At 36.7% G+C, this 13,511-nt stretch overlaps 1 protein-coding gene across 6 annotated transcripts in view; it reads left to right on the forward strand.

The window, feature by feature from the left end:
- Positions 1-13,511, forward strand: part of LOC106880478 (1-phosphatidylinositol 4,5-bisphosphate phosphodiesterase delta-4) — a 142,682-nt gene that overhangs the window by 59,087 nt on the left and 70,084 nt on the right. For 5 of the 6 annotated variants that reach the window (XM_089361688.1, XM_089361686.1, XM_089361687.1 and 2 more), the window contains exons 2-4: positions 4,091-4,243; positions 10,445-10,515; positions 13,331-13,482. In XM_089361688.1, the coding sequence (XP_089217814.1) occupies positions 4,091-4,243; positions 10,445-10,515; positions 13,331-13,482 (376 nt within the window). Of the gene's footprint in view, positions 1-4,090; positions 4,244-10,444; positions 10,516-12,779; positions 13,219-13,297; positions 13,483-13,511 lie in introns of those variants that run through there. The other variant, XM_089361690.1, reaches the window with a different exon arrangement.

Here is a 13,511-nt window from a genome sequence, read left to right on the forward strand (position 1 = left end):
GAGAAACAGGGGTGGTTACACTGACAAAACCTTGACCCAATTATTTACAGCAGTCAGGTGAGTGAGTGTTACAGATGATACTGCTGACCACCTTCGGTTCCTGCTTCTCAAATTATGCTTCTATCATCACCATAGCTATCAGCACCACATTTAAATAGTTGTGGTTAAATAACAGAAATTTGAGGAGCGACAGATGTTCTACTGTAATGCAGTCACCTGGAATGTATGTATACTGTGACCCTGATTATATCAGCTGGCTAGTTGCTGCTTTTTTTCTTTTTTTTTTTTGTCTTAAATTAGTATAGATAAAGTCTTATATATATTTAATTACTTTCTATGAGAATGAATGTTGTTTTTTTTATCTCTAGGTAAGGCTTGATTGAACACACCTGTGATTGAAGATGTTTCAACCATGACCAGCTTGTCTTTTACTCTGGATTATATTATCCAGTTGGTCTTTCCTTAGACAGTAGGGATGTGAATTGAGAGAAAGATTCATCAGCTATAACATTTAGCAAGTCAAGAGACTGTAAAAGCTCCATCATTGGTTCATGGGAAAGAAAGTTGCTACTTGTAGTAGTATTAGAGGTACCCTCTATTGGAAGATAATGACAACATTTGGCCATATTAGGAATACCTTGAGGTTGTGTTTGTTTAGAGATACAATCTCATCCAGTAGAGAGTACCCTTAACACTGTCACAGGTTGTCATCTTTCTAGGTATGATTGTGTTTGGTTAGAGAGTAGTGGAGGAACATAAGCTGAGACAAGGTTTGGAAGGATACGATTGTGAAGAGGAAAAAATATTGAATGTATTCAACATAGGATTTTGAAAAGTGTTAAGTGCAAGTGAGACTAGAGGAAAAGATAGAGTATTTGTTATTATTAATCACTAGATCAGTCCAGATCCAGCTGATCTTTGGTCAAAGACATTCCAACTATGACTATTTTATCTTATTTTCAGATGGAATATATCTAGGATGACACTATCCTATTGTGCATTTTATGAACACACGAATTACACTATCCTATGTGTTTCTTCTTTTTCTAAAATGCTAGAGAGCATTTTCAAGGTTATTTTTTGCTGCTACATCTAGCTGACTAAACGGCCATGTAGAGGGTACTCATTAATATAGGTTTAGTCTGGTATGAGAGTCAGAGGGCAAGTTCAGTACAGAGCAAAAGGTTTAAAACATTCAAAGTTTCAACTTTAGGTCTGAGTCATGGCTCATGTGTTGTTCGTGTTAACTTTCTAAATTACAGAATATTCTTTACACATCAGAAATGGGTTAAAGGCTGTGTAATACTGGTCTGGCACATAAAACTGGACAGTGATTCATTTAGCAAGAAGCTTTTGCAAACATATTTGCTGGGCCAGAGCTGTGCTGATGCTAAATGACAAAAACAATAAAAAGAAAAAGACAAATAGCTTATATTCTAATGTCTTGTCATTTAGCTGTTAGTCATACAACCTTGAGATTTTTTAAAATTTCAATTCTAGCTAACAAAAAAAAAAAAAGAAGCTAAATTAAGAAGGTTTAGTAAGATTTAGTATGGTTTGGTTAAATATAGATCCTGATAAACATGCCATATGCCACGCTTGGAAATGTATTCTAAGAATTGTTGGCTATTTACAAAAATGAGATTAAGATAAAAGTAAAAGTTATTTTAATCCATCATTTAAACAGTATGATCAGAGACGTAACACGTATGAAGTGTTATTTTACTTCAGCTGTCATATGAGGAAGTAAATTCTTTCACTCACAGCTCTGTATACATACATGCATATAAACCCACAACTGCACAATAACATAATTGTGCAGTCGTGGCTGTGTGGTTAAGATATTTTCATTCCAACTGCATAGTTCTAGGTTTGATTCCACTAGTATTTTGATGTTTGCACTAACTTCAGCAATGGTCTGCAGCTAATTAAGTTGACATGTGACAGACATTTCATATAATTTCTCTATGACTGATGGCTACTGGATCCATTGATTTGACAGGTTTAAGAGCTAGTTGTTCTGTTCTCTCTGGCATTCCACTGTTGCTGGGTATATGTCCACATGCATGCACGTGCGTGCGCGCACACAAGTATGACTATGTGGTAAGAAGCTTACTTCCCAACCACATGGTACCAGATTCAGTCCCACTGCATGACAATTTGGGCAAGTGTCTTATGTTAGACCTTGGATTGACCAAAGCCTTGTGAGTGGGTTTGGTAAATAGAAACTAAAAGAAGCCTGTTGCATATATATGTATGTGTGAGTGTCCCCACCATTACTGATTGACAACTGGAGTTAGTTAGTTAACATCCCCACAACATAGTGGTTTGGCAAAAAGTGACTGATAGAATAAGTACCAGGCTTAAAAAATAAGGTACTGGAATCAATTTGTTTGACTAAATCCTTCAAGGTGGTGCCCCAGCATGGCCACAGTCTAATGACTGAAATAAGAAAAAGACACACACACACACACACACACATCCACACACACACATACACCATTACATGCATTGTCATGTGATTAGTAAGTCAAATAATTTAACCAGCCACCATACTAAAATTTTTGTTTATTCACTTTAATGGAACAGCATTCATATTGCTTATAGCAGTGAGCTGTCCTGCTCCTATTGTACTAAGTGGTCACTCACCTTGCTAGAAAAGCATCTATATCTTCTTTAAATCAGAACATGTCATCTTAAAATAAGGTACAGTATATTAGCTAATATATTCCAAGTTACCCTGTGTCTGAAAGGAAAAAGGATGGAATGTGCTCTGCTGGAATATCTGTGTTCGTATGTCTTCACAATGAGACAACACCTAAGTGGACTGGGCCAGTATTAGAGCCTTGAACTCTTACACAGTGTTGGCATCAGAATGTATACCATCAATTCTTTGGTTGGAAATTTGACTTTATTAATTCCACCATCTATTACACTCTCTAACAACAAGGCATGAACTGCATTTCCTGAAACACAAATGGTTATGGCCATGCACTTTTCTGTAATGGTGTTTAAGCCCAAAGTCAACTTCGAGTAGTTCTATAAAAGCATGCCAGATATGACCATCAACAAGGAGTACATTATCTAATGCATCTTTTTTATTTTTAAATGCAGTAGGGTGTGATTTAAAGATTTGGCTACTGTTTCTAGATAGTCAAGACAACTATGTTGTCTATAGCACAGTGGGACCTTTTCCCACTGTTGTTTTAGTACAAGGGATAAATTGTAAGTGCATAAGAACTTGTAGGATTGCATTGTAGTGGCGCGTATGGCTGCCATTGGCCGCCATCTTGGGAAGTGCCATTGCGCATGTGCAGGGGATTAGCCGTCAGCAGAAGTACCCGAGCACGCATGCGCAATGCAACAGGTGGAGAGAAAGCAGCTGTCGTGACAACACGTAACTCTTTTCTCTCAAGCTGGCGTCGTGACAACATGTGTCTCTCAACTCGACCCCGACATGTGGTCGAAGCTTCTTTGGTATTCGAGCGGCATGCCTATTCACCCAGGAACAAAACGGCTCTACACCAACCTAGAATAAACTATTGATCTGTTGTTACCGTTATCCCTCGTGTTGTTGTATTTCTGAATTTTAATGATTAATATAAGAACTGGGGAGAGACAGCCGAGCCGTTATATCTCATCCAATTCTTATAGCATCTGTGCTGAGAAAAATATTTTATCTTAAATTTTACTAATTTACCTTTCCATCGGTGGTATGGAGAGGGGAGGCTGGTTTGCATGGGTGACTGCTGGTCTTCCATGAGCAACCTTGTCCAGACTTTGTGCCTCAGAGGGGGACTTTCTAGGCACAAACCCATGGTCATTAGTGACCAAAGGAGGTCTTTACCCTGTACATGCCTGCACATATTAAAATATTATTCATTAAATAATAAATAAACAAACAGTTCCAAATTTGAATGCCAGCAAAATTTTGCAAACACAAAGATTTTGCTTGCAAGTGAAGGGTTTCCCATCCCAGACGTTGAGGTTTTGGCGTTGCTTTGTATCTGTGTATTTTTTAAATGCTACGATTTTTGTTTTCATGCCATTTATTGTCTGAATCTAATTTTTATTTTATTTTCTGTTTTAGTGGACGCTGACCTCAAAGAACTTGAGAAAGGTATCGTTATGAATAAGGTGAAACATGGAAACCAATATGAACGGATCTACGTCCTCGACCGAGAAAAAATGGTGCTCCGTTATGAAGGCTCTACCAAATTTTTCCGCAAAAAAAATCCTGAAAGTAAGAAAATATCCATATTCTCCAAACTTTTCTTTTTGTTTGTTTTTTATGTGGATTCATTGATTTGTTTTACATGTTTGTTATTTATTTATTACATGACAATAGGCAGCTTGTGATGGCATAAGAGGCTTAAATGTTTTTAATAACAGTACTTTCAGTTTGGTATTCAAATCTTGAAGATATTAAGTTCACCTTGCTTTCATCTGCGGTCAAGAAATTACACAGTAGTGTTGTGTATTTTTCTTTTTTTTTGGCTGTATGATTAGGAAGCTCACTTTCCTACCACATGGTTTCAGGTTCAGTCCCTTGGCACCTTGGACAAGTGTCTTCTACTATAGCCCCAGACTAATTGATGTATTTTGAGAGAATTTGGTGGATGGAACCTATGAAGAAGCCTGTTGTGTGTATATATGCATATATTTGTGTGTGTATCTGTTTTTGTCACCCCATTGCCACAACTTCACAACAGGTGCTGATTTCTTTATGTTCCCATAACTTAGCAGTTCAGTAAAAGAGACTGATAGAATAATTTCCAAACTGCAAAAAACAAAAAGTACCCTTCATGATTGCATCCTTTGGTGGAACAGAACTTATTTTAAAACATTTGTAACTAGGTGTCACTGTGGGGTAAGAAGCTTGCTTCCTAACTACATGGTTCTGAGTTCAATCCCAATGTGTGGACATCTTGGGCAAGTGTCTTCTACTATAACCTCAGACCAACCAAAGCTTTGTGAGTGGATTTGATAGATGGAAACTGAAAGAAGTGTCACCAGACTTTAAAATGAAATTAATAAGTTCTGGGATCAATTTATTCAACTAAAAATTCTTCATGGCGGTGCTCCAACATGACCAGTCTAATGAGTGAAACAAGTAAAAGATATAAATCATAAAAGAATCAGGAGTAGCAAAATAAACACTAATAGTTAGTAATGTTGATAATAGGTTACCCACAGGACCTCTCTATGAACACTTTCACTAAAGTTTCTAATACTCCTAGATACTTATAACTCTCTCATCCTCCTGTCAACGATTTCAGTGTCTGGCCATCTGGTAATTGGATGCCTTCACTGTAGACTACCTGTCACCTCCTCATGACTAATATTACACACTTATCCATGCCAAATTCCATGCCTGTATCTTTGCTGAAGAGTCTTAGTCTGTATTAAGGAATCTATCTCTTTTTTATTCTTACTAAAAGCCTTCAGATCATCCATATAGAGTAAATGGTGAATTTTTCCATTACTATTTCTGAACTGATACCCTGCCTTTGCCTTCCTTAATACTAAACTGAGTGGGATCAAACATAAGACAAATATTAAAGGGGACAATGAGTCCCCTTGGAAAATTCCTCTTTTGATATTAACTTTCCCTAAGAGTGTGTCACATGAGTAGAGATCTACTTTTCATTTCTTCATGCTAAAACTAATTATCTGCTCTACTGAATATACTCAAACATTCACTTATCCATGAGTCTGGGATCATGTCATGCTATTGTTAGATTTTTCTTTCTCGCTTTTACTTAATTTAAAACTGCTTTGTCTATATATAATAGATCATGCGTTCTCTAGCCTTCTTCCTGCAACCTTTCTGTTCTTCTGGTAGTAAATTCTGGTTGTCAAGGTGCACATAAATACTTTCTGAAGGCATTCTTGTTAGCAGCTTCCACATTAATGGTCAGCAAGTGATGAACTAAATCTGGTCCTGGGTCCTTCCAATTTGACATTTTTCCTAACACTTTATTCATTAATGTACTAGTTAATCTTAGACCTAGGTATTTCTTCCCTCACTTTCTTTAACCATACTGCATCTCCATTATGATTGACTGATTTATCCCAAATATTATTCCAGAACTTTCTAGCTTCCTCTGCATTAGGTTTCTCATCTTCAGTACTTTGTTCTCCACTATTTATTTGGTTATAAAATCTCCTTTGGTCTGTCTCAAATAATCTATTCTGTTGATACTGGTTTGTTCTTTTCTGATACCTGGAGAGCTTGCCTGCTACTGCTATGATACACTATTTCAACTCTTCTATTATTATCCCAAATCCGTTCTGTTTAACTAAGTATCTTTCCTCAAGGCAAGAATTGCATCTTGTGTTTCCTAACTTGTTTGTTTTCCAGGCTTCTATTCTACTCAGATCTTGTCTTAAAGTTCACTTTATCTTGTAGTCTTCTTTTGCTCTTTTTAATATTTCCCTGTGAGATAGCTAATCTTCTGGTAACTACTACCCCTCCTACATAGATCAATAAGTTAGTGTCTTCTATACTTTTAGTATATATCCTACTGATAATAGAATCTACTTTCCTAGTCATTGCTTCCTTTTGTTGGTACCTTTTAATGCTGGCAATCTTTTTCTTACTTCTTTACTCATTACTTCCTGCAACTCATCTAAAATCCCTTAAGTCATTGGTACTAGTTGTCCCTTCCTTATTGGTAGTGCTATTATTATTTTTTCCCTTAGGTTCTTCTTTGGGTTGAGCTGTATCTTTTATGTTGTTGTTTGTCTTTTCCACTGCCTGATCTTTCTTTTCCAGTTCTCTTGTGATCTCTTCTACCACCAATTCTGTCATCCGCTTTCTTCTCCTAAAAGCATTAGCTTGATCAGCTAATCTCTGCTCAGTCACTTTAAACATGCCCTTCTCTACCCAAGGCATTAACATTCATTTTCTATAGCCCCTTCTTTTAGGTTCACTTCCTAAGTAGCACTGTATCACTATCCTGTTTTCTTTGCTGGTTCACTTCATCCTCCTTGCTCCGTTATCTGCTGATGCTGTATTAGGATGACAACTGTGGTCAGTCTGTATCTTCACTGATCCACTGCTGAGTGAGAGGTCTTCCCTTAAAAGTCCAGCTTCATTTTTGCTGTTACAACCAGCGTTCTTCAGAAACTCCTGTCTCTCATAAACTGAGAGACATCCCCTTTGTCATCACCACTATTATTTTTAGACATCTGATAGTTTCAAGCAACTTTTAATTGCATCATGATTATTATTATTATTCAACATTTGATAGTTTCAGGTAGGTTTCTACTGCATCATCTGCTACACCTCCATGATGTTAATGTGTATGAGTGTGTGCAGTATTGTATGTTCTTTCTCGCTGTTGGGGAGTGCAAACTCTTCCCAGTATTGTACAGTGTCAGTTTGTTTTGTTATGGGGTATGGCTGCAGTCTTTTGTTTTAGTGTTTGTTTGGAATGAAAACAAACTGTGTTCTGTTGATTATCCGGCGTGTTGGTGGTCGTTTATTATTATTTAAATACAAAGGAAACTGATGGAGACCACCACATTCTGAATAAAGGTTTTTAAATTGGAATGTTACAGGGTAAAGACTTGAATCCTATCTTGTAATTCTCTTTCACTTCACTTGCCTACTCTCTTTTCTCTCACTCTTTCCCTTCAATCATACTCTCATCTTTCACTTTCTCTCCATTCTCCTCTCTCTCTCTCTCTCTCTCTATCTTACACGCACACACATAATTGCATCGTTGAAGATAAACTGAAGTCATAATCTTCACCATAGATTTAGGTCACTATGGCCATAAATAACCAACAATTCACATGCCCTCCTGTTAACCTGATAGCACGGCTGTTTTTATACTTGTCCTCACGTCAAGATTATGTTAACCTTAGTTTACTGAGCCAAGTGATACCTCGCCATTGTTCTTTAAACTTTGTCATTAAAAAGAGAGAAAAACAAATGCTTACCTGCAGTTAAATAAAAATCTGTAGGGAAAGTTTATGTTTAGTTATGGGAGAACAAGGCACAACAAATCCTAAAATTCAATATATGACAGTGCATAAATAATTCTAATTTTGGCACAAGGTCAGCAATTTTGAGAGATGGTGTTAGTTGATTACATTGACCCCAATGCTCAACTGAAAGGATGAAAGGCAAAACTGACCTCGGCAGCATTTGAACATAGAACCAGAAGAATTACTGCTAAGCATTTTGTCTGGTGCAGTAACAACTCTGCTAGTTTGCAACCTTACAGTGCCTAAATAATAATTATGGTGGTGAAATTTTAGGGGAGGGAGCTACTCAATTACATTGACTCCCAGTGCTCAACTGCTACTTATTTTATCAAGGATGAAAGGTACAGTTGAACTCAGAATGTGAATCTAGATGAAATGCTGCTGAGCATTTTGTCCAATATTCTAATGATTCTGCCAGCTCACTCTCTTACTAAAGACACAAGGCCTGAAATTATAAGGGAGGGGACTAGTCAATTATATCGACCCCAGTATTTCACTGGTGTTTAATTAATCGACCCCAAAAACATGAAAGGTGAAGTTGACCATGGTAAAATGTGCAAACAGATAAAATGTCGCTAAGCGTTTTGCCCAGCATGGTAGTAATTCCGTCAGCTCACCACCTTAATAATAATAATAATAATAATAATAATAATAATTCCAAATTTTGCCTCATGGGCAGCAATTTTGGAGGTGGGAATGAGTCGATTACATCAACCCCTGTGTTCAAGTGGTACTTATTTTATCAACTCTGAAAGTATGAAAGGCAAGGTTGACCTCAGAACATAGCGACAGGCAAAATACTGCCAAGCATTTCATCCAGCACACTAACGGTTCTGCCAGATTGCTGCCTTAAAAATGATAATAATAGTTTCTGATTTAGATACAAACCTACTAAGTTTAAGGGGAGGGGATTTAGTCAGTCCCATCTACTTCAGTACTTGATGGGTACTATATTTTATCAACCCTGGAGGAATGAAAAACAAAGTTGATCTTGGTAGGATTTGAACTTAGGATGTAAAGTGCTGGAACATGTTGCAAGGCATTTCTCCAAATGCTAGACCAAGAACAGCAATAAAAATAAAATTTGTTTTTAATATAGGCACAAGGCCTGAAATTTGTGGACAGAGAGTTGATTAAATTGACTCTGTCTTTCATCTCTTAAGGTTTGATAAAATAAAGTACTAGTCAAGTATAAAGTTGACCACAGCAGGATTTGAACTCAGAATGTGAAGAATTGGAACATATACTGCAAGGCATTTTTTCCAATGCTCAAATGATTTTGTCCATATTCCAGCCTTGATAATAAATAATGGCCATCACTTGCTATCAGCATGCACTGTCACTCACTAATGTTTTTTAGGTGCCTATGTTGTTATTTAGAGTGAGAGAGGGGGGGGGGACACATCTTCACTAAGGAAATGCCTCTCTCAACACTTTACCCCTCTCTTTCTCTCTCTCTCCTTTACCCTTTCTCTCTCCCCTTTACCCTCTCTCTCCCCTCTCCCTCTCTCCCTTACTTGCATTCCATGAGAGCTGAAATTGTAAGTATTGCTTATGAATCTTTGATAAACAACTTGACCATGACTCAAGCTTTCTGTGATCAAAAGCTCCGTTTCAAAAGGTCTTTATTATGTAACACCAACACACTAACATACACTGGATTTGTTTAGATTTTGAAACTGATTTATACTGGTGCAAACCATTGTTAATTATTCTAGTCTAGTTGTTATTCTTTAGCTCTAGGTCAACTACAATCAAACAGAACTATAATCAAAAAAGGCTTTCTGTATATGACATGACAAGCTTGTCTTTTCAGATGTTGTATATCTAGAACAACATTGTCTAATGTGTCCTTCCTTTTTTGCTTTCTTAATTCTGTTACAATTCTATTAAAAATACTTAAAAGGTACTGATATTAGACATTAAAAAGACTAATCTGAGATAGAAAACTTATGGAGTACTTATTTTATTGGTCTCTGTATGTCAATCACTAAGTTACAGGGTGTGAAGAGACACAACATAACACCAGTTTTTATTTTTAGATGAATATGAACATAAAACTTCATTCTATTTGTGTGTGTGTACCTTATACAATGTAATAAAGTGCAACGTGTTTCATGCTGGTCACACAGGTAGAGGGAAACTAAAGCAGCAAATAGAGTGAGTTTGAGTGACAGTGAGAGATGCTAACTGCAGGCAGACCTTGGTAAAAGGTTTTACGTGAAGTTGCAGGTATTTTTAGTCAAAATGAACTGAAAATTTTCATTGCAAATTATATTTATTTTATCAATTTCACAAATACACATATTTATGAAATCAAATATTAAACTTTTGTTTTCAAAATGCTACTGTTCACATAATATTTATAAAGCAACCTTACTAAGCAACTCAATGACCAGAACAATACAAATGGTAGTAATATTTTCCTTCTCTGTCTTTTTTACAGTTGCTCTACACAACATAATTGAAATTCGATTGGGAGAGAACTGCCATACGAAAAGATTTCGAAACCTAAACGTAAGAATCTTATAACATGTTCAATCTATTATCTTCTCTTTCAATACCTTTTTTATTTTACTTTTTTTTTACCTGGCTATTGTGAAAAAAGAGGTAATCTCTTTTACTTGTGAATTTGGTTGGTGGTTATATTCTAGTAAAGCCAGGTGAGTGCCACTCGCACACTAAAAATGGTAAATTTTCTTAATATACACTCAGAAAACAAAGATTAAGTTAGTTTGAAATCATGTAGACCCAGATGTAGCTGTATGGTTAACAAGTTTGCTCCCTGCTTCCCACTGCATGGCACCTTAAGTTACTGACTTCTACTAGAACCCAAACAAAGCCTTGTGAGTAGATTTGGTACACAAAATCTAAAGGAATTTCATCATATATATGTACTGTATATATAAACATAATTAAGGGATCAGCAACAGTTGCTTCACTGTATGTGTGTATCATCATCATCATCATCATCGTTTAATGTCCGCTTTCTATGCTAGCATGGGTTGGACGATTTGACTGAGGACTGGTGAAACCGGATGGCAACACCAGGCTCCAGTCTAATTTGGCAGAGTTTCTACAGCTGGATGCCCTTCCTAACGCCAACCACTCAGAGAGTGTAGTGGGTGCTTTTACGTGTCACCCGCATGAAAACGGCCACGCTCGAAATGGTGTCTTTTATGTGCCACCCGCACAAGCCAGTCCAGGGGCACTGGCAATGATCTCGCTCGAAAATCCTACGGGAGCCAGTCAGGCGGTACTGGCAACGGCCACACTCAAAATGGTGCATCTCATGTGCCACCCGCACAAGAACCAGTCCAGGGGCACTGTGTATATATATATATATATATATATATATATATATATATATGTTTGTGAGTGTTTGCATTTCTTCATTTTGACATCATGTGACAGTTGGAAATGAGTATCCCTGTCATACAAGCAGTGTCTTTCATTTCCAATATTCTCCATATCTGGCCAAGGAAACAAGTAAAGTTTGGTGACCTGGAAAGCATCCAGCTGTAGAAAATCTGCTTCAGTGATCTCTGTGGAACAAATCAGGCATAGAAAAGTGGACATTAAAACAGTGATGATGATGATGTTGTTTTTACTTACTCTAGCTCAGCATTATAACATAGTTTGTAACAACCATCACTATAAGCCTCTGAAATTTGGTTCCTCACAACTTTGTTTTAATTGTTAAAATTGTTACTATTTCACATTTGATATGTAGCACTGTCTACTGGGAGAGTACTAGAGAAGCACATATGACTTGCACTTTTGCATGATGTATTACTACTGTGAAGATATTACTGGCAGGAAATGGTTAACAAAGGGAGGGTTGTTATTTTATCAGTGGGACTATTTCTTATTACTAACAGCTTTGAATCATGACAGTGAGTCATCAAATTCTCTAAGTCCTATTTTTTTTTTCTTGCTTGTGCCTCCAAACAAACAAGACTGTGTATGGGTTGAGGTATATATAATAATGTATTTGTTCACTAGAACAAAACATAAATTTTAATAAAGAACTCAATACCTGTACATAACATAGTAAGCTATTATATATTTGTTTAAGCTGAAAGTATTGAATACCAACTGAAATACGTGAATTTCATCATCTTCATTTAATGTCTGTTTCATGCTGGTGTGCGTGCATGTATGTGTGTGTGTTTGTGCATAAACACACCAGGTTTCTTTCAGTTTCTGTCTACCAAATCCAGTCACAAGGCTTTGGTTGGCCCAAGGCTAGAGTAAAAAATACTTGCCCAAGGTGCCATGCAATAGCACTGAACCCAGAACCATGTGGTTTAGAAGCAAACTTTTTACCACACCGCCTCAAGTTTGAGGGAAGGGATTCAGTCAATAACACTAGCATTTCACTAGTGTCCTAATGTACTATTTTATTTTAGTGTACTATTTTACTGACATCCATTCTCCCAGCCTTCAAAAGGCTGGGAACTAAATTTGATATTGGTTCAGTTTGAACTCATGGCATAAAATGCTGTAACAAAATAGCACAAGGCACCTTATTCATCATTAACAATTCTACTGATCCACCATCCTAGCAGTAAAATATATTGCTATATATTGATTTATTGTAGTAACTTATTGTATCGATTCATGTTATTGATTAATTTATTAGACTGAATTATTGTATTGATCACCTTCACTCACTCATATAATTACAAATTTTCTTGTTCTACATTGCTTGGAAAAGAAAGTATTCAGAATGCAAGTTTCTATTGAGTGTGTATGCCCATGTGCATGTCTGTCTGTATGTCTATATCTGTCTGTGTGTGTGTGTGTCTGAATATAGATCTAGTCCTCTCTCTCCACCTCTCTCTCTTTATTTTGTAGCTGAATGTCTGCATTGGTGTGTGTTTATTTGTCTGTGCATATATATTCACTTGTGTGAGTAAACGTGTGTGTGTATGCAAATGTGTATGTCTATCTGTGTGTGTTCCTGTTGTGCATAAGTCTGTCTTTAGCTGTCTGCAAGTGTCAGTATGTGGTGCTCTTCTCTTTTTTCATGTAACTGCATGTCTGTACTGGTATGTGTGTATTTGTATGTATGTCTGTCTATCTTTGTTTGTGGATGTATGCTTCTCGCTCTGTGTGTTTCTCTCTCTCATTATATATCTATCTGAGTGTGCATGTATGGGTATCTTTTTAGGTATATACATGTTCCAGTCTCTGTGCATATTTTCATATATGCAGGTATGTGTGCATGCACACAATTCTTGATCATTTCCTTTTAGTTTTATGTTGGATTTATATTTTATTGCTGTGTATTTAGCTTATATTTCTTGTTTTATATCTTTTTTTCCAGAAAGAGCAATGTTTTAGTATTGTGGTTGGTGCACGCCATAATCTTGTCACACTGATGAGTCCGAATGAAAATCTTAGAGACATGTGGGTACGAGGACTTCGTCATGTGATTGCCTCTGAAAAATCTGCCCAACAAGAGAGAGAATATGACAGATATCCTTTGTTCCTGTTTTTTTTTTTAT

Source organism: Octopus bimaculoides, chromosome 13 (genome assembly GCF_046866305.1).
Source record: "Octopus bimaculoides isolate indiv1 chromosome 13, ASM4686630v1, whole genome shotgun sequence".
Taxonomy (NCBI): Eukaryota; Metazoa; Mollusca; class Cephalopoda; order Octopoda; family Octopodidae; genus Octopus; species Octopus bimaculoides.